The 27,596-nt window shown below is 43.1% G+C and overlaps 3 protein-coding genes across 3 annotated transcripts; all 3 read right to left on the bottom strand.

The window, feature by feature from the left end:
- Positions 1-1,808: 1,808 nt before the first annotated feature.
- Positions 1,809-7,009, bottom strand: LOC125286608 (neuronal acetylcholine receptor subunit alpha-9-II). Its single transcript, XM_048231812.1, has 6 exons — positions 6,961-7,009; positions 6,063-6,208; positions 5,014-5,168; positions 3,815-3,992; positions 3,100-3,451; positions 1,809-2,815 (listed from the first exon to the last, which is right to left on the bottom strand). Exons 1-6 carry the CDS (start codon positions 7,007-7,009, stop codon positions 2,076-2,078), a joined length of 1,620 nt encoding a protein of 539 aa, XP_048087769.1. The 3' UTR covers positions 1,809-2,075.
- Positions 7,010-9,611: 2,602 nt separating this feature from the next.
- On the bottom strand, positions 9,612-13,703 carry ube2ka (ubiquitin-conjugating enzyme E2Ka (UBC1 homolog, yeast)). The gene is made up of 7 exons (XM_048231814.1): positions 13,386-13,703; positions 12,254-12,347; positions 11,972-12,030; positions 11,675-11,757; positions 11,405-11,504; positions 10,867-10,995; positions 9,612-10,730 (listed from the first exon to the last, which is right to left on the bottom strand). Exons 1-7 carry the CDS (start codon positions 13,446-13,448, stop codon positions 10,656-10,658), a joined length of 603 nt encoding a protein of 200 aa, XP_048087771.1. The 5' UTR covers positions 13,449-13,703; the 3' UTR covers positions 9,612-10,655.
- A 6,944-nt stretch (positions 13,704-20,647) lies between these two features.
- On the bottom strand, positions 20,648-26,917 carry klb (klotho beta). The gene is made up of 5 exons (XM_048231803.1): positions 26,100-26,917; positions 24,637-25,150; positions 24,282-24,550; positions 22,821-24,009; positions 20,648-21,877 (listed from the first exon to the last, which is right to left on the bottom strand). The coding sequence occupies exons 1-5, from the start codon at positions 26,856-26,858 to the stop codon at positions 21,438-21,440; spliced, it is 3,171 nt and encodes a 1,056-aa protein (XP_048087760.1). The 5' UTR covers positions 26,859-26,917; the 3' UTR covers positions 20,648-21,437.
- Positions 26,918-27,596: the final 679 nt, after the last annotated feature.

The following is a 27,596-nucleotide window of genomic DNA, read 5'->3' as shown; positions in this document are numbered from 1 at the left end:
GTGTTGAAGATCAGGATCATATTTGAACCCAGTCTGAAAAAAATATATATCTTCTCGGGATGAAAATTATATTTTGTTCTCGTATTGGCTATAACCCTATTACCTCAACCTGTTCTTGCACTGAAATAGTTTTCTATTTTACCTTGTCTACATTATACTTTACTCTCCTATTTGTCTATATTATTTATGCTGGTCTCTAGACCTTACTCTTGCACTGTTGCACTGTTGGACTAATGTTGGACTACTTTTTGCACCTTCACCATGACACTCACTCTCTTGAGCACCTTGCCAGGCACACATAACTAAGGACTATGGTTGGACTACTGTTTGCACCTTCACCATGACACTCACTCCCTTTAGCACCTCACCAGTCCCGGCCCTGTCACTACAAGCGTCTTATGCTTGATCACCCTCAAGCACATTGGACTTTCCTAATTTAACTTACAGTATATAGTGTATTTAGTATTTTGTTTTGTTAGTCTTCTTATCTTTCTTATCTTCTACTGTCTTTATTGTACAGTGGAGTTTAGTTATATGTTCATACTTATACTTATGTTTACCATTTCTGCTTAAAGTGCATGTTGTGTGTTATGTCTGTATGCTACTTTGACCCTTGAATTTCCCCTTGAGGATCAATAAAGTATCTATCTATCTATCTATTTATGCAGTATGTTCATGTGACAGGCATGAGTGTTGGTTTTGGAAAGTTAATCAGTTTAACACATGAGGTGTAGATCTGTGTCCAGTTCTGTGTTGTCCTTATTAGTCAACTCCTGAGGGCATGGCCTACTTAGAAATCTGAGGTCATTAGCACCTACTTCTGTGACATTGGTAGCACCAGGCACACTGAGTCGCCAAGAGACAGCAGCAGTGACACAACAGAGGGCAGAAGTGTTAAATACATTAATAATTGAACAGGGATGTGGCAGTACTCATTTCCCACTAATAAAATGAAGATAAATGTCCTCCAACATACCGTTAGTTGGCATTCTAACACAGCCCTTGTAATGCATGCATTACAACATATACACCAGGAAAGAGCACATACTGACCTGTACCTAATTGAATTCGCATTCGCCACTGCCACACAAGGGTGGCATACGTCACCTTGATTGAGCTAGGACACGGAGGGGCTCTGAACTGCATAATTGATGGTCCTGCATATTACCTTACATCTTCCATTTGCCTAGCCGGAACACCAAGTCATCACCAATCATTAACAATGCAGCTAATTATTTTGAGAGAAAAATCATTCCTGGCTCAGAAGGCAGAGAGAGCCCTTTGTAATCCAGGGTTGGTGTCTGATTTCAGACAGAGAAATGAGATATGGCCGTCCATCCACAAGTCATATTTTACAGCCTCCCTCTTCCATGCTATTAACACATGACTAGATGACTGAAGAACAGTCTACGTGCACAAAGTTCAAAGAGAATATCACCAATGGTAACAAGACCAAGGATGTTTGTTTAGATAGACAGTTACAAGATGGATGGTTACTTTATTAATCGCAAAATAAATGTTTGTTTGTATTTGTGTGTTTGTGTGTGTGTGTGTGTGTGTGTGTGTGTACACTCCTGAAGAAAGAAGAATGTTGTTGAGTAAAAAGTATATTTTATTTACTTAAAACTGAGTGAAAATATAAACTTTCAATTATATACAATCACTCTGTACACATACCTTACATTTGCCAATAATAAAAGAATCTTTGGTGTTTTGATATTTCTAGGTGAACTGTAAGGCACACTCAAAGTAAACATTCAAAACATAAATATGATTAAGACAATAGAACATGAAAACAATAGAACATTTTCTTAAGGAAGTTCTTGATTAATTTCTTAATCAAGATATTGAAATAATCAATTTTGGGGGGAAAAAAACTAAACCTAAAAAGGTTGGACCGTCTAAAGGACTTTGTGGCACCACTTTAGTTTTAAGCACAGAAGGCTAATACTTATGCTTCCACAAAGTGAGTGCCAAGTGTCAGAGCACAAAAGGAGGGTACACTGTACTTACCATGTAGATGAGGTTAGATGTTGTGTGGGGCTTTGTTTGTACAAACTAGGCTTTCAGGGGCACTAAAACATGATGATAATGCTCATGAGGAAGACCATGGCGAAGAATATCCACATGAAAACCCTGTCCATCACCTTAGCCACCTTCTTCCACTCGGCAACCTTGATGCTGGTGGCCCGCTGCTCACGGAAACAGTTGGCGATGTATTCCACGTTGCGCAACAGCTTCGAGTCATCCCCCGGGAGCAGCCCTCCATCTCCGCAGTCGTGGTGACAGCGGAACTGGCAGGAGCGACAGGTGGCGAAGGCGGCAGGCTTCTCCTCATCGGGACAGCATGGCGGTGGAGCCTCCTTCAGGCAACTCTTAGACTCCAAACCCTTATATGTCTGTGAAACCTGGGGGTTAGAATTGGGGAGCTCTTTGTGCTCCTCAGGGATGTTGGGGAGAGGTTGAGAGCAGGACTTTGGGTAGCGTCCTCCACCCTTGCCATAGGGCTGAGGGCAAGACTGGTTGTTCTGAGTCTTTTGCGGCTGGTGGTTTTTCTGCTTGTGGTGCAGCCGGTTGCGGTAGTGGGTTTGGGTTTGGGTGTGGTGGTGGTCATCCTGGGCCTCCTCCTTCGGGGAGGTACAGCTCTCCCCTACTTCATACACAAAGAAGATCTTGGACATGTAGTCTATAATGAGGACTTTGGCCCACTGAGGAACAGGCTTGGCTTCAGCCCCACAGAAGTGGATGTTCATGATGAAGATGGTCAGTGAAGTGGACGCTGTTATCATCGTCATGGTTGCAATGTAGTATTTCCCTGTTGAAAGAAACCACAACAAACAGAGGAGCAGGACGCTGTATTTCCGCCTGCCCAAACACATCCCTCAATTATAGTCAGATCACAGTCTAAATCACTATTTATAACTATTAATGGATTGTTGCAAATGTCACTGCATGATCATCTACTAATAAACAAACAGCTTATGAAACAGATGTCTAAATAGTTAAGACTCTAAATGCATCATGTTTTTAGAGACTAATGGTCAACCGCACGCACACGCACACACACACACACACACACACACACACACACACACACACACATGAGTGGCATGCTCTCGGCCGGCGGCATGCTCTCGGCCACCATGAGCTGGAAGACGGTGAGGGCCAGCAGCACGGTGACGCCCAGCGAGACCTTCTCCCCGGAGTCGGCGGGCAGGTAGAAGCTGAGCGGCGCCAGGAAGGAGATGAGGAAGCAGGGCAGCAGCAGGTTGAAGATGAAGAAGGAGGAGCGGCGCTGCAGCAGCACGGTGTAGGTGATGTCCGGGTACGGGTCCGCGCAGCAGCCGTACATGATGACGCTCTTCTTGGCCGGCATTCCGTGGCACTCCCACTCCACGTTCTCCACAAAGTCGGACAGGTCACCGCTGTTCATCCCCATGATGATGTCCACCTGTGACATGTTGGGGTTTCAAAAGCCATTCTTTTTTTAACAGTTAGGAACAATTAGGAATATCTAATACAACACATTTGTATGTGAAATTACACATTTGTGTTTGACCACTTGAACGGCCTCAACTCTAGACAATAGGGGATGTCAAACACCAGTTGTTCCACAACGTAATAGTATTACAATATTTTCAGTAATTTGATTTGATGTGATCAACATAACCCTGCAATTTCCCACTTTTTAATCACAAGAAAGTATTTTATTTATTAAAAAAGTTTTGTTCCTGCTCATCTAACATACAGTATAATGTTTTTACAGTTAGTGTATTATTGTATATATGTTGTAAGAGTTTGGGCATTTCCTCACTTGGTTTCCATTGTAAGTCCATGATCCAAAGGTCAAATTGCACTGCTGATGGTCAAAGGGAAAGTAAGCGACGTCCACGACACAGGAGCTCTTAGTGATGGAAGGCGCATCCCAGATAATCTCCCCATTGTATCTCAACTCCACGTTGGTGTCCACTGGGCCCGAGTCATCGTCTGCCCTAGGGCCAAACAGAGCCAGAGCGTGAGTGAGTGAGTGAGAGAGAGAGAGAGAGAGAGCCTGTGGGAGGGCTGGCCAGCCAGCAGAGATTCCAGGCTATAAGCCAACTTATCTGTTACAGCCAGAGCAAAGATCTTTATGCGCGTGTGAATATGCGGTGCATGTGTGTGTGTGTGTGTGAGTGTGTGTGTGTGTGTGTGTGTGTGTGTGTCCAGACAACAGAGCATAGGCAGTGTAACGAAGCAGACAGAAATGACAGGATGATAACAGTGTGGACTGTAAACAGATTATCTGTTTTGGCACACAAACAAATCCTTTTAAGCCATGTCAAGTGTCTTTCATTTGTAATGCGGAGAGGCGCTGGTAAAAACAGCCTAACCATTAGATGTTTGTATTTACATCAGAAAAGAAACCTGGATTTAACGTGATTTAAATATAAGGAGGAAGAAAAGAGAAGATGCAGAAGGAAATTATAATAATAAGTGTAATAGCTTGATTATGGGTTTGTACCAACAGCATTTGTGTGAGTAGGTGTATTTGCAGCCTACAAAGTCAAGCATTTATAGAAAATAAATATTAAACGTAATTGGAATATTTGCCACACTTGGAGAGGTAAAATACATTAATACATAATCAGTTATAGCAATTACACAGAAAAAAAACTTTAGCTTTTGCACAAACAAGTTCATTTAGCCTACTATTTAAACTTATAAGTGATTTTTCTTAAACGACAGGCTTAACGTTTTTTGTCATACCTGACAGTTTCGACTGCTGACTCATCTTCAGAAGAGTCAGGTATGACAAAAAACTTTAAGCCTGTCGTATGAGAAAAATCACTTAGAAGTTTTGTACTTGTTTATTCAAAGTAATTTGAAAAGTGTGTTTGTGTTTGAGAAAGAGACAGAGAGAGAGAGAGAGAGAGAGAGAGAGAGAGAGAGAGAGAGAGAGAGAGAGAGAGAGAGAGAGAGAGAGACAAAAGACTAATACAGAGAAATGCACAGCATCTGAACGTACTGGCGTACTTGTTATAAAGGACTATGTCGGGTCGCCACACCAAACTGCTGGGGATGCGAATGACCTCCAGGCCATCATACTCATCTTTGTCCCACTTCAGGTAAGCATCATGCCACGTCTGTCTGATCCACAGGTACGCTATCAGTACCTGGTTCCTTTCATCCTAAACAATGCAAGGGACACAGACAGAATGAGACAGAGAGAGAAAGAGAGGGAGAGAGGGAGAGAGAGAGAGGGAGAGAGAAAGAGAGGGAGAGAGGGAGAGAGAGAGAGAGAGAAGGAGATACAGAATATCAGTAAAACAACAGTCCTTAACATACAAGTTTGTCAGAATGGTTGCAGGCGTGACTATCAACTGTAATCTCAAAGCCTAATAGATACTGTACAAGTGTATCAAGTGACCTGCATCACTCACACACACACAGATACACACACACACACACACACACACACAGAAAGTTAATCTTAATCTTGACGTAATTGAAGTCTCAGTATGAGGTCAGACAGACGAGAGTGAAACTCAGACCTAGCTCATATTAGGTGGACAAACAGACTAAGGGAAGGGGGCATATCACTGTCAGAGGCTGACACAAAGCTTAGCAAGGGCAAGTAGAGAAGGACAGTCACCCCCCCCCCCCTTTGCTATGCCTGCGTAATAGGACACATACAAACACACACACACACACAAGGTCAAGCTACCTGAGTATGCACAAACACATCAGTAATGAGGGCGTCTTCTCAACAGAATGGCATCAAATCAGAAAAACAGACCCAGGAAGAGGAGAGAGAAAGAGAGAGAGAGAGAAAGAGAGAGAGAGAGAGAAAGAGAGAGAGATAGAGAAAGAGAGAGGGGGGCTGAGAGAGTGATGGAGCAATGATGGACTGCCCTGAAGGACAAGAGGTCAAGAAAGCAGAGATGATTATCAAGAGCAGTGCTTTGTCTACAGCACCCTGTGACCGTGTGTGATCGGATCCCCTCACCGTGCCGCAGAGAGAGAGAGGGGGGGGCCACAAGGTTATCTAGAACACTGTGATGGCGGCGATCTAGCACACTCACCATGTCTTTGATTTGGGACAGGGTAATCTGCAAAGTGACATTAAGTGCCTTGTCAGTGTCCTCCACTGGTCGCAGAGCATTGGAATAGTTCTCCATCAAGTCACTCATCAGCTTCTGAGCATACCAGCCCTTTGCAGAACTTGCCACTGTGCATGAGGAAAGAATTAAATACTTATTTTCAGAAATCCCAATAACGGAATGTGAGCCTAATGGTATGTAACACGTTAACTTGTTTTAATTAATCATGACAGGTAACCAGGCTTTATCAAATATGCCTGCCTTGTTCAGGGTAGGCAAACACAAGATTGTCACACTAAGGGATGCTATAGAGATTCTGTTATAAGAATATCAAATGACTTTGATGGGGAACTTTATAATCTAGCCTCCTAATCAGTGTAATAAAAATGCATCAAAAATGCATTTGTTCATTTTCTTTAGGCCTACATTTGTATTTACAAACGTGTAAAAAACACACAATAAAGAGGAAAATCTGCTATGCAGCTTGCATTTTTAATATGGACTATCTATATTTGCTATTGTTTTGAACTATAATAAGCAGCTATAATAAGCAGCTAAGCAGCTAGAGGCAATCATTCATAATATAACTGTAAGCTAAATTAAAAAGTTCTACATCACACCATTATCTTGCCAATATTTAACTACTTTTAATGCATATCCACTACAAAAGCTTAACACATAGGCCAACACCCAATAGAGCAGACAGCAGATTTAAAATGCTGTTTCTTCTTTTCAAACAATTATTTTGTCTAAACACTAAACAACAGTGCAGTAGGCCTACATTGCTTTTCATTTACTGTAATTAGCATGCAATCAAAGGAGGCCAACAGAGGCCAAAAGGGGGACCCTGGCTTTTTCATATCTTATAATGAAGACTTACCTTCCAGCATCATCATGGCAAAATAAATATACAAAACAGTCCCTTGCATTTTTTCTTCTTAAAACCACTCTTCAATCAGAATTTCAACGCCTACGGACCGTTTTACAGACTCCCGTGAGAACAGCCGAACTTCATGCTGCGCGTTCAACCCCAATTAAACTCAATTCCCTCCTAAATCCCGAAGAGCGGTTTCCGTTTGCCTCTGTCCGCGCGCTCACATGGGCCGTTTTTAACGTTTGGCAGTTGGTCCAGCCAAGCTGGGCGCAGACACGGAACAGGAGCTCGGGCTATCACATACCATTAGGAAACTAGACGCCCTTGAACCACATCGCCTCATCGAGCATTGCGGCTATTGAGCTGTCAGTCAGCCGCTTGGCAGGTGGGCTAACTGCATCAGGGAAGGAGCTAATATAACAGATGAACTGATAAGTCGTTGACACTAATGATGTCAGAAAAGCCATATTTTACTGTCGAGCCATTTGGATGCCTGGTGGTGTAAAGAAAACCGGGTGTCACGTGATAATTACTCGAGATGCCTCAGCAATGCTTAAATAACACTTAGCTTTAAGTACACTTGAACGTGATATCTTCTATTGTATGGGGAACACAGGGTTCAGAAGGGGTCACACACTTTACCTGAAGTAGGCTATGGCTATCCAACATTGCAGCCTGTCAAGTAGCTAGATCTTCATCCAACAGTAAGGCTGGCAAAGTCTTCTTCTGAAAAGTGACATTTATTATGGTGCAGTGTGCATTGACTATCTATTCTTGAACCCATGCATGATATGAAGTTTTATAAACCTATGATATGTTCTCCAACCTGGCTGCTCTAGGCCTATTACTGTGAGCAGAATACTAAAACAATGGATTTCATTTATCAATGTTAAAGCAACATAACATAGTGTGTATGTCCCATGATATTCAATCCATATACCTTTTCTCTTTTTTTAAATTAGTTTACATCTAAAACAGAAATAGGCCTATGCATAAAAACTGCATGAATGCCCCACAGACTGCACAAGTGTTGAGAAGTATTTGTAATCATGTTTTGAAATAAATGTATTTTTGCCAAAAAAAAAAAAAAATTACATCTTCAGGTCGCCTTGCTTGAAAATGCAAGGAATGTGTAAAGGCGTGACAGACCTCCCCAAGCACTTTCCAATGTCTCCGTCACCACTGAGATTAAAACCCATCTGAGCGCTGATCCAGAGATACTCATCACCCAAAAAGAGAAGGTACAAAACGGGCTTTTGTTGCTGTAGGTGTTGGTATGTAACTCGAGCCCAAGCTGGGCAGTATCACGATAGCAGGTGTTTTATCAGCATTGGATGGCAACATTGGGCCACTGGGAAGTCTTTGGAGCTCTGCCCTTCCTACTGCATCTCACCCTCTCTCTCTCTGTGTCCCTGGCCAAGCCTGCCGTCGTAGAGAGACCATAATGAACCTGTTAACTCTGGGTGGAGGTGTTTGTTCATTCCCTTTGCATTCTATTTTTGTCTTCCTGCCTGGGTGTAGAGACGCTCCGTAAATATTACATCTAAAAGATATTTGTGTGCCGGGGCAAAAGTAGCCTTTACATTTTACATTAAGGCATCATCCTACACCTGCGTGATATTTTATCTTGCCAGAGGAAGGGCCGGGAATGACTTATGGAAGCGTTTCAAGCACAACATGCACCCTAGCACAACCATCTGCTACTGGTTTCCTTGAATCAGTGTACAGATGAATGCATATGCAACAGCACTTTTCCTCTTTCCTCTGGTCCTCTTCTGCCTACAGACAAATAGAAAACAACTGATCCCAGATCATTTTTTTATCTTTCAGCAATTATTTTTCCCTATCAAGACATTAAACACTGCACACACAAGCAACTTTGCAACACGGCCAATCTATTTCATGCTTGCTTGCTCACTCGCTCTCCCTTTCGCTCACGCACACACACCATGCCCAAACTCTCTGATCTTCATTAATTTGCTTGTTCTACTTTCTCAGGCTCAGCTGCAACAGAAATTCCCACTGGAATTTCATTTCCAAACCCCACATTAAATTAGCCACACTCAAGCTCTAACCGGGAATGCCACAAGCACACTTCTTTTAAAGACACACACACACAAATACCACAGGAAGAGAGAGAAACATAAACACAATGTATGCAATCGTCATTCTCTAAAATATTTATGTATATTCCATATACATACCATTTCATGATAACGATGAAAGGAAATTAATTCAATGAAACCAAAAGCAACCGTTTTGGGGGTCTTCCCTAACTATGCTGCTTTCAGTTCACACTGCTTCTCTTCACAGTCTGAAGATCTGGGGGTCATGAAACTTGTAGCACTACAATCATCATTAAATAGCGGCAAGGGAGCGTAATTTGGCATCCACTTATTTACAATGTTCATACTACTACTAGAAAGGGCAGAGGAGGGCAGCCCCTCTTCCCCAGTTGGTTTCCCCAGAGGGTTTCGCCCAGTCCATTTTGTTTTAGCCTTGGTCACCAGAGGCTAGTTCTTAAGCAGTTCACGCTCAGGAACTCCAGTAAGCTGCTTTGACACAAAGTCTCTTGTAAACAACGCTGGGCAAACACAATAAAACCTGAACAGATATACATGGAACTATTTTAACCAATGATTTCCCACATATCCTTGTTTTTCATTTATACAGACTTTAATAGCATTATTTACAGATGAAATCTTTTTTTTTCCTTAAGACATAGTTCTGTGGGTGTGAAATCATTACTTTCTTTTTTTTTTCCTTTAATAATCCAGTCTTGGTTGGTTCAGGCTATGCTGTTGGTGAACAGTGGGGATGATGAGATATAATTTCTTTACATTATCTGTTTGCTTAAAAGGGGGAGTCCAAATTCTTCCAAATAAAAAAAGGGAGTTTGGGGGTAGATACTGTATGGATGATTGTGCATAAAAGAGGTAGGGAGAGGAGGTCGAGGGGAAATGGGAATTATTAAAAAAAAGAGATGCCTGGTGAAGTCACCTGACAACAACACAAAGGTAAGAGGAGAGAGTGTGGTTGGAATGGAGAAAAAAGAATGGAATAGAAGAAGCTGCATACTGGAGAGGAATGGTTTCAGAAGAAAGCAAAAGGCAATGGCCAGTCCAGGTAAAATCAGGAAAAGTGGAAAACGGAAGAGACTGCATTTTGGAGTGTGAGTGTGTGTGTGTGTGTGTGTGTGTGTGTGTGTGTGTGTGTGTATGTGTGTGTGTGTGTGTGTGTGTGTGTGTGGTGTGTACGTACAGGGGAGAGCGAAGCCATATCTAGTTAGGGAAAGGTGTCAAATGCCCATGTGTGGGGATATGGTGGGAGAAGAGGGAGAGGAGGAGGAGAACAGTAGAGTCCAGGGAAGGTGAACACTGGAAGATGTATGCTGGTTGGTGAGTGTGTGTGTGTGTATATGACTTAATGTTGACACTGCAAGATTGTGAGAATGTGGGGGCTTTTGCCTTGGGACCTGATCAAGGGCTCAGACAGTGGAAAGACACAGAATGTTTGTGTGTTTGTTTGTTTGTGTGTGTGTGTGTGTGTGAGAGAGAGAGAGAGAGAGAATGACAGAGAGAGAGAGTGACAGAAAGAGAGTGAGAAAGAGAGGATTGCATATGGCAAGATGGGAGGATGTTGGAGATGAGGAGGATGGTGGTCTTAGGGCAGGTGCAGGCAGGTAGACTCTTAGACTGGAATCAGTTGCTAAGCAGGAGTTCTGTCGCCGTCTCAACATCCCAGGATTTCGATGACAGTGCCACTATTACTGCATTCTGCAAAAAGGGTGAGAGCAAACAATCTTCAAATCAGCCCGCCTATAACAAACCCCCCCATTTAACAACTGAATACACCTTTGCTGAACTCAATTTAGTCATAAGTTTCTTCAAACTGTTCTGTAAACACACTCACTTTGTCAAAGCCCATTGCACAGAGTTTATCTATTTTGCGTGTGTATTCTGGACTGGAGACGGGAGCGCCACCGTATACGTGCGACCAGAGTTTAGCCGTCTGTTTGAACATCTCTGGATTCTGCTTATACTGGAGACAAAGGAGGAAAGAAAAGGACACGAGGTAAAAACAACCAAATGACAACAAGCATGACAATCATCATATCTGGCTCAGAATCCATTCCAAAATTCAAATGGAAACTCTGAAAACCAATCTCTTCAAGCTGGCATTTTCATTTAATTAGTCACATGGCTACTGTACTTTAAGAAGTGTATTTGTATGTATTTTGTTGAAATTGTTGGATCTGTTTATTTGTGAAGCCACCTTGGCTGTCATGAAAGCCACTTTTAAATAAAATGTGTCATTATGTAAATCGCGTCTTGAACACTCATATTTTCCATAATCCATTCACATAAACTGTTTGGTTTACCACAGACTCAATTACATAGGCCTAACTCTTGAAGTGTACAGGTCACTTAATCATAGCAAGGCAACTGACCTGATTGGCGACCACAGCGTCCTGTGGGTCGTCTGGCTCTGCTGCCGCCAGTAAAGCCTGTAGCGAAAGCAGCACCGTTCGAAGTGTCATGGCTGCCGCCCTGCAATCAAACAACAACATGAACCCCCTGTTAATTACATCTCACTAGTCCAAAGGAAGCACACGTTACTATCAACATACTTCATTAGGTGCTCTTGTGATATAAAAAAAAAAAAAAAAAACATGATAAGATCTGCTTAAATGTGTGGAAACTGGTAAGCATCCACTCACCACTGGTCTTTCAGGATGTCCAGGCATATGGCACCGGTGACAGAGCTGATGTTGGGATGCCAGATTTTTGTGATAAATCGCACCTAAGTAAGAGGTGGAGCCGGGTTAAGGCAATGACCATGATTTCATTACTTCATTCTTATAAAGACTCAGAAGTTAACTTGGATGTAGCATTACACTAAATCCTATTTAGAGTTTCAGCTGTGCTGGAGCTAATTCCCTTGTGCAATCATACATCTGTAAATCAGGTCAAACAGGAAAGACCACACATACCACAGACAAAAAAGGCAAGCCTACCTTTGGTGGATTGAATGGATACGTTTCTGGAATTTTGATTTCTAACTGAAATCTACCTCCTAGAGACAAAAAAAAAATAAAAAAATAGGGAACAAGAGAGAGGTTGGACCAGACCAAGAATAATGCATTAGTATTCATACTGTAGGTTTACCACAAATGAATCATATAACTGTAACGGCAAACACGTTGAACAAACATTCACTAAATAAAAGATAAAGTTTATGATGGCTTGGGTGTCCTGTCAGTCTTTTGAACAGAATGATGTAATTGAGATCCCTTTACCTTCATAGGGTGTGTCTGGGGGTCCTGCTATCTCTCCTCTAAGTTCTGTGAAGTTCTCATCTACTAGGTCCACCTTGATCTGGTTCTTACTCGTCTATGCAAAAAGAATATAGGAAATATAATGTTATGAAGTGAGCAGACAGGGAAACTACAGTAGTTAAAATGTGAATGGCCATAAGTAAAAGCTATTTAGGAACCTTTACTTCAGGGTCAAGTAAATGTTCCTTGAATAAGACTGGACCACATGTAAACCCAGTGTGTTGAGCAATGAAACTGAGTGATAACAACTGTGATAGATCACCCATCAACAACAGTGATTAAATCTGCCTTCTGGTCAATAGAATCACAATCAGTGGGCTACCTGTTCTGTGGTTTAGGGGCCAAGGCCCCCCGATTGTCAAGTAGGCTACATCGTGACTTTTCACAAACAAACAAAAAAGTTCATTGACTACTCAAAGTAATTCCAGCTAACAAAGACTGCATAGTACAGGATGGATGACTCTCGCTAAAATGTTTACATCAGCCTGCTAAACTTGTATTATTACAGCATAACAACGCAGGCTGGACTAGGGCCACGTTCCTCGAAAGTGATTCTGAAGGATTAGCCAATCTTTGCAGCACTCCATGGTAACCACATTAGTGTCATGTGTAAAGACTGATACAGTGACATACTAGTACATACCATAGATTATGTTATAGTTAGCTAGCAAGGTAATGATGGTATAATTACAAATAACAAGGAATAGGTTTAACTTAACATTGGATCTTAGCATCAAGCTAATGTCAACGTTGTGTTAATGGTATTCGTATGAAGTTATCCCTTTCTGCAGTGAACATTGCGAAATTCAATTCATTCAAGCAAGTTATGCAGAATTTTGACATTTGAATTAGATTATCCCGACCGACCTTCAGTAGGCCTACCTTACAACACTGTGACAGTAAGGTTACGGATACTTTTGGCTACAATGTTGCAAGTTGAAAAACATCGGCTTTTTTGGAAGCGCTAGCTAGCTACCTAGCCATTTAGCAAACAGACACCATAGCATAGCGTTTGTTTTGGAGTCAACCAAACATGGCCCATGGCCAATGTTGTGCGGATGTTGTGTTCCACGAGATACAATCGCTGTCTTACCTCTTCGCTTTTCAGGACCTCCTTAAATTCCCTTTTTATCCTTTGGACAGCGATGTAGGCCATGATGCCGCCGCGTAACGTTATTTGATGTGTGAAATCAGAATGGAGTCCGCGAGTAGGGCGTCGTTGGAATTCGGCCTGAAAACACGTTTAGGTGACAGACCAGGAGGAACCCCCCTCTCACTTTATCTCTATCCAAGTGTCTGCCACCCCTTGTGTCTGTCACCGTAAAATCACCGAAGATGCAGGATTTCTACGTTTCGCACCCCTGTGATACGACCACTTCTTCATTGGTTTCGGTGAGTGTGAGAAGGTTAGCTGAAGCAAAAACAACAGCGCCCTCTATTGTAGTGGGTGTCACATGGTAACACCTCTGCTACCTCCTGACACCCCTCTGGCCTAAATGTTGACTCTGGAAAGTCCAGAGTTTTGTATTGTTCAAGTTCTTCCAAGAAATTCTTGCTAGGTTCACTGTAAATGATTATTACGTGCACATGGAAAATTGTATTTTGACATAGATCTGTAGTCACGTCACCCTCAAAAATAAAATCAGAACGGTCATCTCGCATTGCATACCCTGAGAGGCAATAATTATAGGCAAGAATGGCTGAAGACAAGGCCTGAAGACGGTCCTGGAAAGGACACGAGTCATCCAGGAAAATATGAGGAAGTGTAGGTGAGCTTGACTGTCTTAAGCTAATCTATGATTTTACGTGCAGTGTGTGTATGTACAGTATGTGTAGCCTAGCCTATGTGTGCTCGCTATGCGGCACAGACATCCTAAGTCTCAAGAGCGCGCACGCATGACCGAGACGTCAAATCACGTATGCATCGAAGTTTAGCGCGCACACGACAGAGAGAGAGAGAGAGAGAGAGGAGATGGGGGGGGGTGGTTCCTGAATCAAGACGAATGGAATGTTTTGCTAAATCAACCAATCAGTTTTTAATGTAGTCAGGCTTTTATGTCTTTTATCCTGAACGAAATTAATCAGTTCAGTGTATCTAGGAACAGGGGAGTCAGAGTGTCCCCCAAAAATAAACATTTAAGACCCATTTCACATCAGACCACACGATCGATGTGTAGGCCTACCCTTGTCTCATAGCGAAGCTAGCGAAGCGGTCATATAGGGATATAGGGTTTTTTTCGTCATCTACTTCCTGAATTTTTGGTCAACGATACCCGGGACACCGAACCACTGGGGCACATGAAATTTGGTGGGTATGTAGCCCCACTAGACTTTTACGGAAAAATTTCGTTTCGCCCCCGGGGCCACTCCCCGCAAGTTGGGCCCCCGGTTTGCCCGAACCGCAAAAGCAGTTTTTCCTAAATAACTACCTGAACCGTGGCACTGAGGATGAAGAATCTTTATGGTATGTTGGTCTCAAGGGCCCACATCAATCTGGCCCATAATCACTCATTTGTGATTTGCACCCCCGGTAAAAATGAAAATGCAATATTATTCTGCTTTAATCGCCTCTATCTTCAGTTAAGATGTTCAGAACTGCACCAAATTTTATGTGTATGATTGACCTGGCATTCTCTGGGGTTACGCGGTACATTTAGTGACTGTACACTCATTGGCTCAGATGGCGGTGCACACATATACACATGCACACACACACAGGCACCCACATACTATCGGTATTAGGGCCTGTCCACACGGAGACGCTTTTTAGGTTAAACGCAGAGGTTTTGCTTCGTCTTGGCCGAGCATCCAAACGAATCCTGTAAACGCGACTGCCCGAAACCGCGACTTTTTCTGAAACCTGGTCCCAGAGTGAGAAATCTGAAACCGTGAGTCCGCTTTGAGTTCGCTTAGACAGCTTAAACCAAGACATCCTGCTTGGCGTATCGATGATGTCATCGCTACACCTCAGCTGCCCTGGACTTGCACTTATAGTATTGCCTAACAATACTAGTTTTCATACATGACATTACCTACGATTACACTCTGTTAAGATAAATATCACAAACTGATGCTGCAGCAATCATAGCTTATGACTTGGTGGACTGAACACTGTTTTTCCCGGTGTTTTATGCATTCTATACTGTCAGTGACGCGAGAACTTAAGTTATTAGGAAAGTGCGTGTAAGTTTAGGCTACATTAATTTGTGCGTAGTGCCAGTGTCATTCATTTATTTTACATGTCTTACAACATATATACATGCATTCACAGTCGAGTGAAATCAGATATAAGCATACAAAGACGCTTAGAACTCACGTTAAGCTGATGGTAGAACGGCCGATACATAATTACAAATTCAGTAGGATTAAGGCCTAGTCCACACGTACCAAACCGATCTTTTTGTCCTCCGTCTTCCCTGGAACCGTATCAAGAATATTTGCGTCCAAACGGATCCATCTCAACACGACTCAAAACGTTACTTCATACCCCAGGCCTATAGGAAAATGAAAATTCAGAAACAGAAATTCACCAAACTTGCAAAACTTGCGCTTAAAAAACAGACAGAATAGGCTACGGCGCAATGGCTAGTGCAAGGAAACCAGAATTGTTTGTGTGGACTGATGGTGAACTGTCAACTGTAGCCAACTGTAAAACTAATAAACTTTATTTTACGGTTTGTGAAGGGTGCAGTCCCGTCCTTTATTTGGCTAACGCAGGTAGGCCTACTAATCACCTTTACTTTCTTTGGTTGTAGGATAGTCCGATTCACATTAGTTTTGGCTATCACTGCAATTAGGCTACTAAATGCAAGGCTTACCCAAGTTCTAGGCTATTCTGTCGCCACATTTATAATATTGCTATAAAACCTTCAAGTAGTAACAGTCAATACTTTTGCCTGCATCAAATCGCATTCATCTCGCATTCAGTGTGCTACCATCGGCTTAACGTGAGTTCTAAGCGTCTTTTTATGCTTATATCTGATTTCACTCGACTGTGAATGCATGTATATATGTTGTAAGTAGGGTTGGGTATCGTTTGGGTTTTATCCGATACCGGTGCTAAATCAATACTTTTAAAATGGTGCCGGTGCCGAAACGGTGCCTGAACCGGTACTTTGTTTTTAAAATGTTTTAAAATAAAATGGTCTAAAGCATGAATTGCTTTTTTTTATTGATGAGAAAAATTTGAACATGAAATTGAACTGTTATATTCAATTTACTATCAATATCTCATTGCTCCTACGAATAATACATTTAATGTTAAAACAACTTGCCATGCATGCACACACAATGGTGAGCTCTGCTTTCAAGTTTACCCAGTGTAGGCGGTTTGCCATAATGTATGTTAAAACCGCTTGCCATAAAACTGCCAGGTCATGACTCATGGACAATGGCATTTGCAAGCAAGCTAATCTAACAGGGACTCTATTTTCCAGTTAATTCCGTGTGTTCCCAAATGCTTCAAGAAATGTCTTGTCTTAACCCATAACACGCAGTAGTTTTGAACATGTTAGGCTACCTGTCGGTGTTGAAGTGTAATTAGCGATAACGTAGGCATACGGAGATGGTTTCGTAGCCTCTTTGACAGCTCAGTGACATCAGGTATGCACCTACATATTTATGTTTTTGCCAGCTAACTTTTAACATGATCTTCATATTCATTGTGATGCTATATGGGCCTCATGCACATGAAAGATTAATATCATTCCATTATGTTGTTTAACACACCGTGAAATAAAGTTTTCACCTTACAACTTTGCTGATAACATTTCAAATAAATGTCAGTTAGCGCATTAGCAAGGATATTGTGTAATGTATAGGCTAGCCTACTGTTGATGTTGTTTCATAGCCTTTTGCTTGTGTGTAGTTAGGCCTACTGCTAGATTTTGACAGGAGCTCGCATGTCGCTTTATAAGCTACTTGGGCTCACGCAAGCTGTCAAACACTGTCCACTCGCCTATGTGGTGCACCCCTCTGGTTTATACATCCAGTGTTTATCATATGTTAGCTAACTGTATCTGGATGTGTTGCTATCAGAGCAAGACGTTAGAGATGGCGCATGACATGCAGTGATGCCTCGTATTAAAATAATTAAATAAATAAACGCTATTTAAGCACCGAAATGAGGCACCGAAATCCACGTTGTTATTCGATGCAGTTACTACCGTTTGTGTCGGCACCGATGCCATATTAGAACTGTGTTTCGGTGCCCAACCCTAGTTGTAAGACATGTAAAATAAATGAATGACACTGGCACTACGCACAAATTAATGTAGCCTAAACTTACACCGCACTTTCCTAATAACTTAAGTTCTCTCGCGTCACTGACAGTATAGAATGCATAAAAAAACACCGGGAAAAACAGTGTTCAGTCCACCAATTCATAAGCTATCGGTGCTGCGCAGCATCAGTGATATTTATCTTAACAGAGTGTAATCGTAGGTAATGTCATGTATGAAAACTAGTATTGTTAGGCAATACTATAAGTGCAAGTCCAGGGCAGCTGAGGTGTGGCGATGACATCATCGATACGCAAGCAGGATGTGCGGTTTCGCTGTCTAAACGAACTCAAACGGGCTACGGTTTCAGATTTCTCCACTCTGGGACCAGGTTTCAGAAAAGTGCGGTTTCGGGCAGTGCGTTTACAGGATTCATTTGGACGCTCGGCCAAGACGAAGCAAAACCTCTGCGTTTAACCTAAAAAGCGTCTCCGTGTGGACAGGCCCTAAAAGAAAGCCAAAATATATATTCATCATCATCATCATCATGGCTGCATTTCCAGTATTGGCGATAAGTAGTCGTTTGTCCACTAGATGGCGCGTCGTTGCAGTGAGACGTAATTTTGTTGGAAGTTAAAAAGTGGGTTGGAAAAACAATGGACGCTTCATACAAGGAGTGTAGTTTACCGCAGAGAACGTCTAATAAGGATAGGATGATGTTCACATGAAATGTAATTTCCATTTCTTCTTGAAGCCCGAAATAAATCTGAGGATGTTTATCGGACATGCTTGGTTTTACTGCAGGCACGTTAATCTTATAATATCAGTAAGGACCTAGGTAATGTTACCGTTAGCGTTGGTTGAGTGATGGAGGCCAATTTGATTGATTGCATTTGTAGAAAACTATAAATGCGGTTATACCAAGCAAATTGATAGCAGCACTGTAATTGTATCTTTCGACTGTCATTTGTTGCACGTGCTACAAAAAAATCATTCTGTGCAATGGAAGATTTACCAACGCTACACGGTCTGATACAGTTTTGCCTATACATGTCGTGAGACTGAGACGCCTGTTTATTTGTTTTAAGTCGTGCAGGGTGTGTGAGGGGAATCGATGTGCTTTGATTCCAGCTTGGTAGTTGTAGTCTGTGAAATTAAAAAGCATGTGTGTGTGAAGTATCCAATGACACCTTCATGTCATTATGGCTGCTTTAGCAACACACCTTAAGCTACTGTGTAGTGGGTCCCATTTAGAAGTGGCTACTTCATTCGCGCTTTCCTTGACGCTGCGTGAATTTTATTACAACTTTTCGCCACGATATGGCAATTTAAGTCCGCTTGATACTGTAAGGCGTAAGCCATTGGTTTCCAAAGGAGATTTTATTTGTGTCGCCAGCATAGCCTATTGACAATTTATGTTGCTTAGGGAAGCTAACAGCTTTCTATTAGGATCTAGTTTGTTAGTTACAGTTTTGTCATAACTCCCTGATGCATTTTTGCATTTAGAATAGCCAGAGCGTGGATATCTCAATCGGAAAATTAAACAATATCGGGTGCCTATGGACTGTTTTCCCTCTTTACTTAATGTTAGTGTGTGTTTTCTGTTAGTCAGTGTCATATTATGTATGGCCAATGTGGTTTTCCTGATGTGTTGAGGTCTTGTCTACTCCTGCCCTCTGTCTCATGCTCAGTAAGCCTGTGCCAACCTGCCATCTGTTAGGAGTGTCTGAATGTGTTTGCCAAGTGTCTTAATGAATGGCAAAGAGCCAAAGATACAACCTGACACTACAATATGTTTGCTTGATCTTTTCTGCTGTCTGCATACCCCTGACAAGCAAGAAAGGGTGCCAAAAATGACAAGACATGGAGACACTTGTCCAGCATAAAATCATGATGCATAAGAGAAAATAGTATATAGAATATATGTGATGCATTACTGTAATGCAGCAATGGGATCAACAGATGTTTTTGATAGCCTAACCTATGGTTGGTCATATCATTGTTTGATCTTTTCTGGTTGTGCAACCCTTACAGGCCAAAATACCTGTGGATGGCAGGGGGCACCATCATCCTGGACAAAAGGGAGAAGTGTTAGTGAAATAGAGAAATATACACAAATATGTCAAAGAGACATGAGGCCCTAATTTAAATGCTGGTCTAAGTGCAAAGGCTAAAGGCTAACTAATGCTAGCTTAATAGCTATACATTATCTGCTTGCAAATTTGATGCCAAGAGCAAGATCCCAAGCACAAGTGTTACGCTAAAAGCTGCCTCATAGTTCATGCACGAGAACTTTACTCATCCATAGACATGGCCTTCAGTTCCATCGCCTTTTCTTAATATAGTTATATATATAGATATATAGATATATATTACATTTATTCTTGTACTGTTGCACTGTTGGACTTACTCATTTGCACCATCACCATGACACTCACTCACACAGAGCACCTTACTTTACCTTACTATGCACAGAGAATCACAGGCTCAGTCCCTGCCTCAGTCATTGCAAGCGCCTTTTGATTGATTAATCACCCACTATGTGGATACTGTTTTTAGAATTGATTTAGATTAAGTGTTATTTAGTATAATTTGTATTTTAGTATACTTAGTATATTCTCTATTTTCTACTGTCCTTATTGCTTAGTTGTGTTTTTTATATTACATACCTTTAATTACTTTTTTCTGCTGTTAGTGAATGTGTGTGATGTCTGTATGCTACTGAGACCTTGAATTTCCCCTGGGGATCAATAAAGTATCTATCTATCTATCTACGCAGATGACATACAATTATATCTCACTACATCCTCCCCTCTTCCCAGTTCACTCACTGACTGCCTATCTGACTTAAAGCTCTGGATACATGATAACCTTCTAAAACTCAACTTAGATAAAACATAAATCCTTCTCATTAGCCCCAAATCTCTACTGTCCAAATCTCATAGTTTCCGTCTGAACATTGATGGTGTCAAATCCACTTCTGTTGTCGGAAACCTCTTCATACTGCTTGATCTTATTTCAAGTACATGGCCGTAATGTATCAAATAGCCAGTTATACGTCACAGCAACCTTTATATCAAAGATTCTAGAGCGGTTCTAGAATTTTTGCTTTATATGTATATTAGTTATTAAAAAAGGGGGTGGGGAATGGACAGCAATAGAGACAAGCATGCAGATTGATGCATGAACCTGACTACAACTCCTGTGTTGTATTTTACATTCATTTCCAGCAGGGGGCCTAACTGTAGCGCAGATGAACAGCACCAAAGGTTTTTCATTTCTAAAGAACACAATGTCTGACTCCATACTTTTCAAAGGAACATTGAAATTGTATAATGAATATGTGTCATAGCTTACAATACAACAGTGTAAGCGATCACAGAAAATTATAAGAAAACAGGTGATTGTTGTAAACAGGTGAAATGAACGATGGCTACAGGCTATTGCAATACAAAACACAACTGGAAAACCACTGATAAAACATTGATGCTAAAACAATAAAGTGCATTGTTGAAAACATGTATGCAAAGTATGCAACTAGCTTTGTTCCCCAACACACACACACACACACGCATGCACGCACGCGCCCACACACACACACATACAATACATACAATATCCATACAAGTAATCAGTCCATTCATTTGTCAGATGACTGGTTTTGCTATAACAGTCTAAAGTCAGAACTCTCCTGTACATTCTCATGCAAAAGAGCCAACATTGAGGTATCAACTTCAAGAACAGCAAGTGAAGCAGTAGGTGAAAGTGCCACGGCTATTGATAGAACATGAGTCATTTACATTACAAAGCATTGCACGAACACAAAGACCAAAATCACCAAAATGATTGGCCCATTGTCTCTATATTAAACCTATTCATCAGCATGTAAAAGGCTGTGCAAGACAGCTGTGCAAATAGTCTGTCCGTCACAGCCTGCGCACGACGCGCTGCATGGCAAATCGCTCCCAGTGCTGCTTGGTGACTCGCTGGGGGCTCATGGGGCGTGCCGCGCGTCTTCTCCCCATGCTGAGCTTCCTCCTGAGGGTCCCCACTAAAACTCCGCTGAGAATAGCGGCGCTGACCAACATGCAGAAGCCGAAGAACAGCAGCGGCTTGTTCTCAGACATCTTTGTGCAGACTGAGCAGCTGTAGGCGCGGGCAGGAGGCGGCTGGTGGCAGGACTCTTGCGTTCCTCCGTCCCCAGATGGGAAGCCACGGTGGGAGATGATTTCCTGGTACGTCGTGACGGAGCCCTTGGGGTGCGACTCGTAATGTGTGGGGGCGAACAGGCCGAAGTGAAAGGTGCGGCGGTCCTGAAGGTTCCAGATGTAAAGTCCCCTGAGGTCAACGCCATCTAGCTCTCGAGCTACAGGAGGGACAGATGGAACAAGCAAAATTGAGTTCCCAGAAGCAGAATGTTTTTATGTTTACAGATGGACTGATGCAGAGCCACAAAGCATACAGATGCAGAGCTGTGATAGTGGTTGTGTGCATTCATTTACTGAAAACACAGTCATTTCTGTATTGTTGGCACACACACGTTGGAACTGGTTCAATCAAAGCAAATACCACAGATGTTATTTGAGTTGAATTAATGTTTGATTAGCATGTCCATGGTGACAAAATAGATTTTTCAAAAGGCCAGACACTAAATAATATGGGCTGTTTATACAAAAAGGTCTGTCTGCACTCTAAACAAAGCACATCAAAAGCGTTATCAATGTCTCAAGTGTGTGTTCAGTTAAGTGTAAATATCCCACCACAAACACCTATAACGTCACTGTGCTTCATTTCATTATGCCCACAAACCTGGTCATCCTTTTACCACGAGGCAGCAACATGTACAAACACACTATCAGTGAAAAACAGTCCTGAAATTGCTCTCGCCTGACCCAGCATGGAGTTCTCTATTCACATTTTATGATTTCAAAGGTCCTTCATAAATCAGTGTTTAAGAGCTGAAGCATATGATAAGACGTTTGAGCTGCGACCGGTGACAGTGACCATTGAACATGATGGCTGATGAATAGTGAGATGACATGCATACTGAACCACAGTCAAAATGATAAGAAGCCTACCTAACTGAGCACTATAGAAATGCTTGTAAACTGATATGATATACAAATTCCGGCATGAAGTCCGGAAATAATCTGTATGTTAATCACTGTTAATGATTGAATGTAGATATGAGACAAAGATGATTAAAATGTTAACATTGCTTCAGACAGCTGTTCAGGAGATTAGACAGTGTGTGAAGTACTTCAGAGCAGTTTGAAATAGAACACATGTGTTTAGTTTGCTCTACCAACCTTTCAGGGCCTCTTGCAGGTACTCCCTAATGTAGGTTTGTCTCAGCTGGTCATCATGGGATGCCTGGTCATCCACCCCTGAAGCCATGACGACAATGGGCCGTGCGTCTCCATAGCGACCCTTCACCCACTTGAGGACTTTCCGAAGGCCCCAAGGCACCACAGCCTGTCCCAGATAAGAGACGTGCCAATTGGGGTCATTGAAGAAGGAACAGCCATGGATGGCACCATGGTGTTGATTCGATCCAGCCTGGGCATTTCGGTGTAGGGAGTTTCTAGGAGAGACAAGGCGTGTGGTGAAGTGGTTCAGAGCAATGAAGTCTAAGGCTCCTCTGAGCTTCTGCTGCTCCTCGTCTGTAAAGTGGGGTAAAGGAGAGAGGCCAGCTTGACCAGGCGTCTGGACCATGTCCTCTGCGTACCCGCGCACCTCATCGGGGTGTTGCCCTCCGCCTTCGGCCAAGAAGGGATCCAGGAACCGTCCGACCTCATACAATAGGAAGCGCCTAGCGGTAGCTTGGTGGGACTCCAGAAACGGGTTGGCCGGCTCCACCCAATCAGCATGCAGAGTGAAGGTGACCTGTGCGCCATGCTGAGGCCGATAGAGGTCATTGTAGACGTGCCACACGTGGGCGTGGGCCAGGAGAAGATGGTGGGCTGTCCGCCGGTGCACCTCTACGCTACCGTTGTGCAGTTCAGCAAGACGATTGGGCTCATTGATGGTGATCCACGTGTGGACCCAAGGGCTCAGCTCTTGGAAGCAAAAGGTTACGTAGGCCTCAAAAGCCTCGACCGTGCTATGGTTCAGCCAGCCTCCGGTTGCCTGCAGTGGCTTAGGCATGCCCAGTGTTGGGGACCTATGGCTGGAGTGGTACAGCGTGACCACTGCTTTGACTCCCAGCTTGTGAAGCTCGATCAGGAAACAGCGGTAGTACCTGAGCGCCTCTTGGTCCACGTGTGAGGGATCTCCGTCGGGGAGAAGGAGGGACCAGTCCAGGGCAAAGCGGTAGTGCGTGACGTGGGTCGTCTCGAGAAGTTGCAGGTGGCGTCGGATGGACAGGAAGTCAGTGCACTGAGCGCCACGTGTGCGGAGGGTCACCCCGGAAACCGGGCGCAGACTGCCATCACCTGAGAAGTTCCAGCGATAGAGGTTGGGGTCAATAAACTGAGCGGAGTACGGGTGGAGACGAATCTAATGGAATAAAATGGGGGAAATGGTGACAGTTCTAATCTGGCTAGCATGACCAGACAAATATTGAGTTCATGTTCCCATGACAACTGTGTTATGGACCAATAAGATGGCAGTGTTAGGCTAAAGAATGTGCTAATGTAGTACAAATTTACTATTATAAGTTCATAAGTTCACAGCTACATAACAATATGTCACATCAAGTTTTTGTTAAAGACAGGAACACAATTATCTGAGAAATATTAGTTGTATACTCTCACTGCATATGTACTTACATGTAGCACAGGGTCTGCCACTCCCCATTGGAAATCACAGGGGAACTCTCCATGAATGCTCTCAGAGCTCTCTGAGTCAGAGAAGCCATTGTTCAGAACAACTTGCCTGTAGAACTTTGCAGAGGTTTTGGGGACCCTGCTCAGGTCTGTACCATTGAGATCCACATAGAATAAACCCCTCCTCACTGTGTAGCCAAAATTCCACTCAAATCCATCCACCAGAGACCAAGCTGTGTATCCAAAGACCTGTGCATTGTCATATGTCACAGCTGAAAGGGAATTTAAATAGTGAGCATAACATGAAAGGTAGACATTGAAGCGCATGGACATAACCGTAAATCTACATTCTCCTCACCTTCAAGCACCTGGCCCAACAATCTCCTCATGACATATATGGCCAGAGTGTCTTCCCATCTGACCGATGCGTCAGTGAACCAGTCACTCTCAGCCACCAGCACCGCGGGGTTGTCATACTCCAGCCGAATCCAGCCAAGCACCTTCCTCAGATCCATGGACAACACCTGTCCAAACAGAGGCAGGCGCTGACCCATGCGGAGAGTGTCCGGCCCGAAAGCCAGGGAGAGGAAGTCGGCTGTGCCCTGGACAAAGGCTGTCTCCTCTGGGGAGAACTCAGGGATGAGCCCTCGGTTGGAGTCTTTCAAGGAGGCTGGGTAGTCGCCAGTGCCATGAATTGGACCCGCAAACCAACCAATTACTGCCTCCATGGATTTCTGGCAGAGTTGGACACTGGCAGGTGTCGACTCTCCGTTGAACGGCTCTATCCAGTGGGATCCCAGTGTTAGGGAAACCTGGCCATTTTGGTGTGGGCGGAAATGGGTGTTGTACACATGCCAAACTTTAGCGTGAGCCTAAAGATAGAAAAGTACAATGTCAAGCTTCAGCGTTATATACTGTAGACATTAAACACTGATTGAAAACAAACAGGTATATAGCATACTGTAATATATTGATGGCACAGGTATGTGAGTTGAGCATCATTAGCAATTATCTGAATTTATATACACACTAAAGACAACAGGATGTCAATTAGTGTCTAAAATCATCCTAATGACACAGTGTGAAAACCATCTCCTTCTCTCTCTGACACGTTTTGTCTGGCACCTGTTACAACATATTTTGGATGTGCGCACCTGTCTCTACAAATAAAATCATCCTAATGCAATAATTTACACAATCATATAACATCTTCAGTTCAGCACTTCGGCACCTAAACATCTTTTGGACAAATTGGTTAGAGATTGCAACAGTGTAGAGTTGCGGTGGATATTATTTATTAACAGCTCTAACTGTCCTGCAGTAATGACCATGCTAAACCGACTCCCTACTATATGTGGACTCTGACCTCAGACCAGTTCTGTTTACTCATTCACATTAACAGTGATTAATCTGCCATTAAATGCAGTTCCAACTGCAAACAACCCAGGTCAGCATGGTTTGGAATGAGTAGGAAATGAGTAGAAAATGGCATGTAAAGTGATACATTTCCTGCAGAAACTCCACAAGACTAAAACATGACAGAATTCAGAGGCATTTTCGTTATTAGCGGTGGCCGTATTCATGCTGTGGGAAAAAAAAACATTATTTTTCACACAGTGAAAATAAACACTTAAGACTATGGAAAATGCTCTGTAATGTACCTTAATGTTAATGTTACCTTAGCAGTGTGAGGCTTATGATTAAACTGCTACTCAATACTACCATCAAGTAAACATTGTATATTACCGTCAACACTACTGAAAGCTTTCATTGTGGATGCTGAATCCTCCATTCCCATTTGACCCTTGACCCTTGACTCACCCTAATGAGGTTGTGACCAACAATAAAGGTGGCAGCCGGGTCATGGCTTTCCCCTGGCGCATGAACTCCAGTGCCGTAGCCTTGCACCGCAATCAGGTACGGATTATGCATGGTGAGCCAGTACTTCACCGAGCCTCCAAACGTCCGAAAGCAGAAGGTGGCATACTCCACGAAAGCCTCCACGGTGCTGTCATTCTTCCAGCCCCCGTAGGGCTCCTGCAGGGCCAGTGGCAGGTCCCAGTGGTAGAGCGTCACCACTGGCGTGATGCCCTCGGCTTGAAGCCTGCTGATCAGACGCTGGTAGTGGGCCACCCCCTCAGAGTTGGGGTCTCCGACGCCGTTGGGAAAGAGCCGTGGCCAAGAGAGGGAGAAGACGTACGTTTGGGTTCCCAAGTACTTGACCGCCTTCACGTCCTCTTCCCATCGAGTGTAGCTGTCAGCAGCGGTATCTGCTGTCCCTGTGCTGGCTCCCCTTGTGTGGGTAAAGTGGTCCCAGATGGACGGTCCCTTCCCTCCTTGGTCCCAGGAGCCCTCCGTCTGATAGGCAGATGTCCCCACTCCCCAGAGAAAGTTAGAGGGGAAAGGTGTGTGCAGATAGAGGCTCTTGTTTTGGTGGCTGGTGATAGTTGGAGACTTCTGCCACTGTTTCAGTCCTTCCCCAGGAGAACACAAAGCTTGGTCCCAGAAACACACTGAGAGAAAAGAAAACAGAAGGAGAGAGACTTTGGCAACCAACACTAAATCCTGAGCAGTGGTCATCTTCGGACGAGAAAGGTGGGTCTCTGTTTCGGGTGAGAGCTATGCCAACTTCAGTATCCTCCGCCTCCTCTGCCTCCCTACCTGCCTTCTCTCTGTTGCAAATACACACACAATCTCTCTCTCCCTCCCTCTCTCTCTCTGTGTGTCTCTATCTCTTTAGAACTCTCTGAACGTAAGGAGGGCTTTGTCAATGATTAACGTGAACTCTGTTCCCAGACTTCAAGACTTGATCTCCATCTCTGCTGCTGCAGGTTCTCTCTCTTCTCTCTCTTTCTCTCTCTGCCCTATTTGTTGCCGATCTCAAGGGTCTATTTGTGGTTGTTACCATTGTCCTTCCCTGGTTGACTGTTGCTAAGATGATAATTCAGTTTTTCCATTTGACACGCAGCTACATGTTGAAAGACAGCCATTACATTCTATTATAACAATCAGGTTAGACAGGTTGTTTTGACATTTATTTGTGAGTTCAATCAAAGGTCAGTCTTTCTAAATGTAATTTCTCCAGAGGGTTTGACAAGGCACAACAGAGGACATTCACTAATACAGTTGGTCTCAAACATAGCACTTTACACATGTTTTATGAAGAGATCTGTCTTAGATCTGTCTTGCCCTGGATATTAATCTTATGGTGGAGATCACTGGAGGATGTGACAGGTGAAAGGAGAAAGGAGGTTTGATCTAGATCTCTTACAGGACGGGGTAAGACAAGTGGCTAGAGGTGATGTCAAAGCAAGCACT

The sequence above is a fragment of the Alosa alosa genome, chromosome 21, assembly GCF_017589495.1.
Source record: "Alosa alosa isolate M-15738 ecotype Scorff River chromosome 21, AALO_Geno_1.1, whole genome shotgun sequence".
NCBI classification, from domain to species: domain Eukaryota; kingdom Metazoa; phylum Chordata; class Actinopteri; order Clupeiformes; family Clupeidae; genus Alosa; species Alosa alosa.
This window is presented reverse-complemented; position numbering and strand designations above follow the sequence as displayed.

Bases quoted from the DNA above. Each gene is read 5' to 3' on its own strand.
- LOC125286608 (XM_048231812.1), bottom strand. From the start codon at position 7,009: ATGCAAGGGACTGTTTTGTATATTTATTTTGCCATGATGATGCTGGAA. The intron at 6,209-6,960 runs GTAAGTCTTCAT...CCTCATGCACAG, and splicing joins TGCCATGATGATGCTGGAAG to TGGCAAGTTCTGCAAAGGGC. The intron at 3,993-5,013 runs GTACGCCAGTAC...GTTTGGCCCTAG, and splicing joins GACATAGTCCTTTATAACAA to GGCAGACGATGACTCGGGCC.
- ube2ka (XM_048231814.1), bottom strand. From the start codon at position 13,448: ATGGCCTACATCGCTGTCCAAAGGATAAAAAGGGAATTTAAGGAGGTC. The intron at 12,031-12,253 runs GTAAAGGGATCT...TTTTGTCTCTAG, and splicing joins CCCAGACACACCCTATGAAG to GAGGTAGATTTCAGTTAGAA. The intron at 11,758-11,971 runs GTAGGCTTGCCT...CCTCTTACTTAG, and splicing joins ATCCATTCAATCCACCAAAG to GTGCGATTTATCACAAAAAT.
- klb (XM_048231803.1), bottom strand. From the start codon at position 26,858: ATGACCACTGCTCAGGATTTAGTGTTGGTTGCCAAAGTCTCTCTCCTT. The intron at 25,151-26,099 runs GTGAGTCAAGGG...TTCTATCTTTAG, and splicing joins TTGGTCACAACCTCATTAGG to GCTCACGCTAAAGTTTGGCA. The intron at 24,551-24,636 runs GTGAGGAGAATG...ATTCCCTTTCAG, and splicing joins GTTGGGCCAGGTGCTTGAAG to CTGTGACATATGACAATGCA.